Below are 1,212 nucleotides of genomic sequence, written 5' to 3' on the forward strand. Positions count from 1 at the left end.
TGGACAGCTTCGTCGTCAAGGGCCTCGACGCGGAGGACCTGGTCATCCTCTCCGGTGCACACACCATCGGGCGCTCCCACTGCTCCGCCTTCGTCCCTGACCGCCTCAACGTCTCCTCCGACATCGACGGCGGCCTCGCCGCATTCCTGCGTGGCCAGTGCCCCGCCGACGCCACCCCGGGCGGCAACGACCCCACGGTGATGCAGGACGTAGTGACCCCAAACGATCTGGACAGGCAGTACTACAAGAACGTGTTGTCCCACACGGTGCTCTTCACCTCCGACGCAGCGCTCCTGACATCGGAGGAGACGGCGAAGATGGTGGTGGACAACGCCAACATCCCCGGATGGTGGGAGGACAGGTTTGAGAAAGCCATGGTGAAGATGGCCGGCATCGAGGTCAAGACCGGCGACGAGGGACAGATCAGGAAGAATTGCCGGGCCATCAACTACTACTAAGTGCACGAATGTTCGTCTACGTGCATGCATGGCGATTCTTTCACTGCGCGTTATGCAAACACTGTTGTCTTTTCTTTTGTTATTCCTTTGTTCGATTCTCGCCAACATCATGTAAGTGCGCTGTCAGCCAATGTTCTTTGTATTTGGGATAATAAAGTGATGCATGCAACATGCATGTTTTGAACAGAGACCTTGGATGCTTTGAACATGAAATGATTGACATGTGAACCCCTGCCACGATTTCATGAATCAACTAGACAAATCCCCGCGCTTTGCTGCCGAAATTTAAGTATGAAATATAAACAAAATAATATTTTGTTTTATTAATAATCATGAATAGTTCCCCATTAAATAATATTTAAGAGTATGCACAAACAAAGAGCACAGAGATATAATTTCATAGTTTATAGCATGTCCTATTATGAGCACATAAGCTTTATATACTCATATAAGCTTTATATAATTTCATATAGTTTCTTCATGTAGGCATGAGTTAGTGCCTTCTAGTATGCAACGTCAAATTGAGTATTAACATTTAAAATAACCATAAAATAGCATACCATCAAATTTAACAAATGGGAAAGAATACTCCAGAAAGCATAACTTTAAATTGCTTTGGGTTGGATTTTTCTATAATAGAGGATACATAAACCTTGGGAAAATGTGACCGAGTCTTACAACCAAAATAGTGCAAATGACTTGGTTTTCTATCTTATAATCTACAAAAACTGATTTGGACCAAAAAAAAGTAATC

At 44.5% G+C, this 1,212-nt stretch overlaps 1 protein-coding gene across 1 annotated transcript; it reads left to right on the top strand.

Moving 5' to 3' along the window:
- Positions 1-5: 5 nt before the first annotated feature.
- On the top strand, positions 6-627 carry LOC119344290 (peroxidase 2-like; the record flags this gene model as incomplete). Its single annotated transcript, XM_037614794.1, has 1 exon — positions 6-627. A coding segment is annotated over one exon (453 nt), but the record flags the coding sequence as incomplete, so codon positions are not given.
- Between the last annotated feature and the right edge of the window lie 585 nt (positions 628-1,212).

This window comes from Triticum dicoccoides, unplaced genomic scaffold (genome assembly GCF_002162155.2).
Source record: "Triticum dicoccoides isolate Atlit2015 ecotype Zavitan unplaced genomic scaffold, WEW_v2.0 scaffold162173, whole genome shotgun sequence".
NCBI lineage: Eukaryota > Viridiplantae > Streptophyta > Magnoliopsida > Poales > Poaceae > Triticum > Triticum dicoccoides.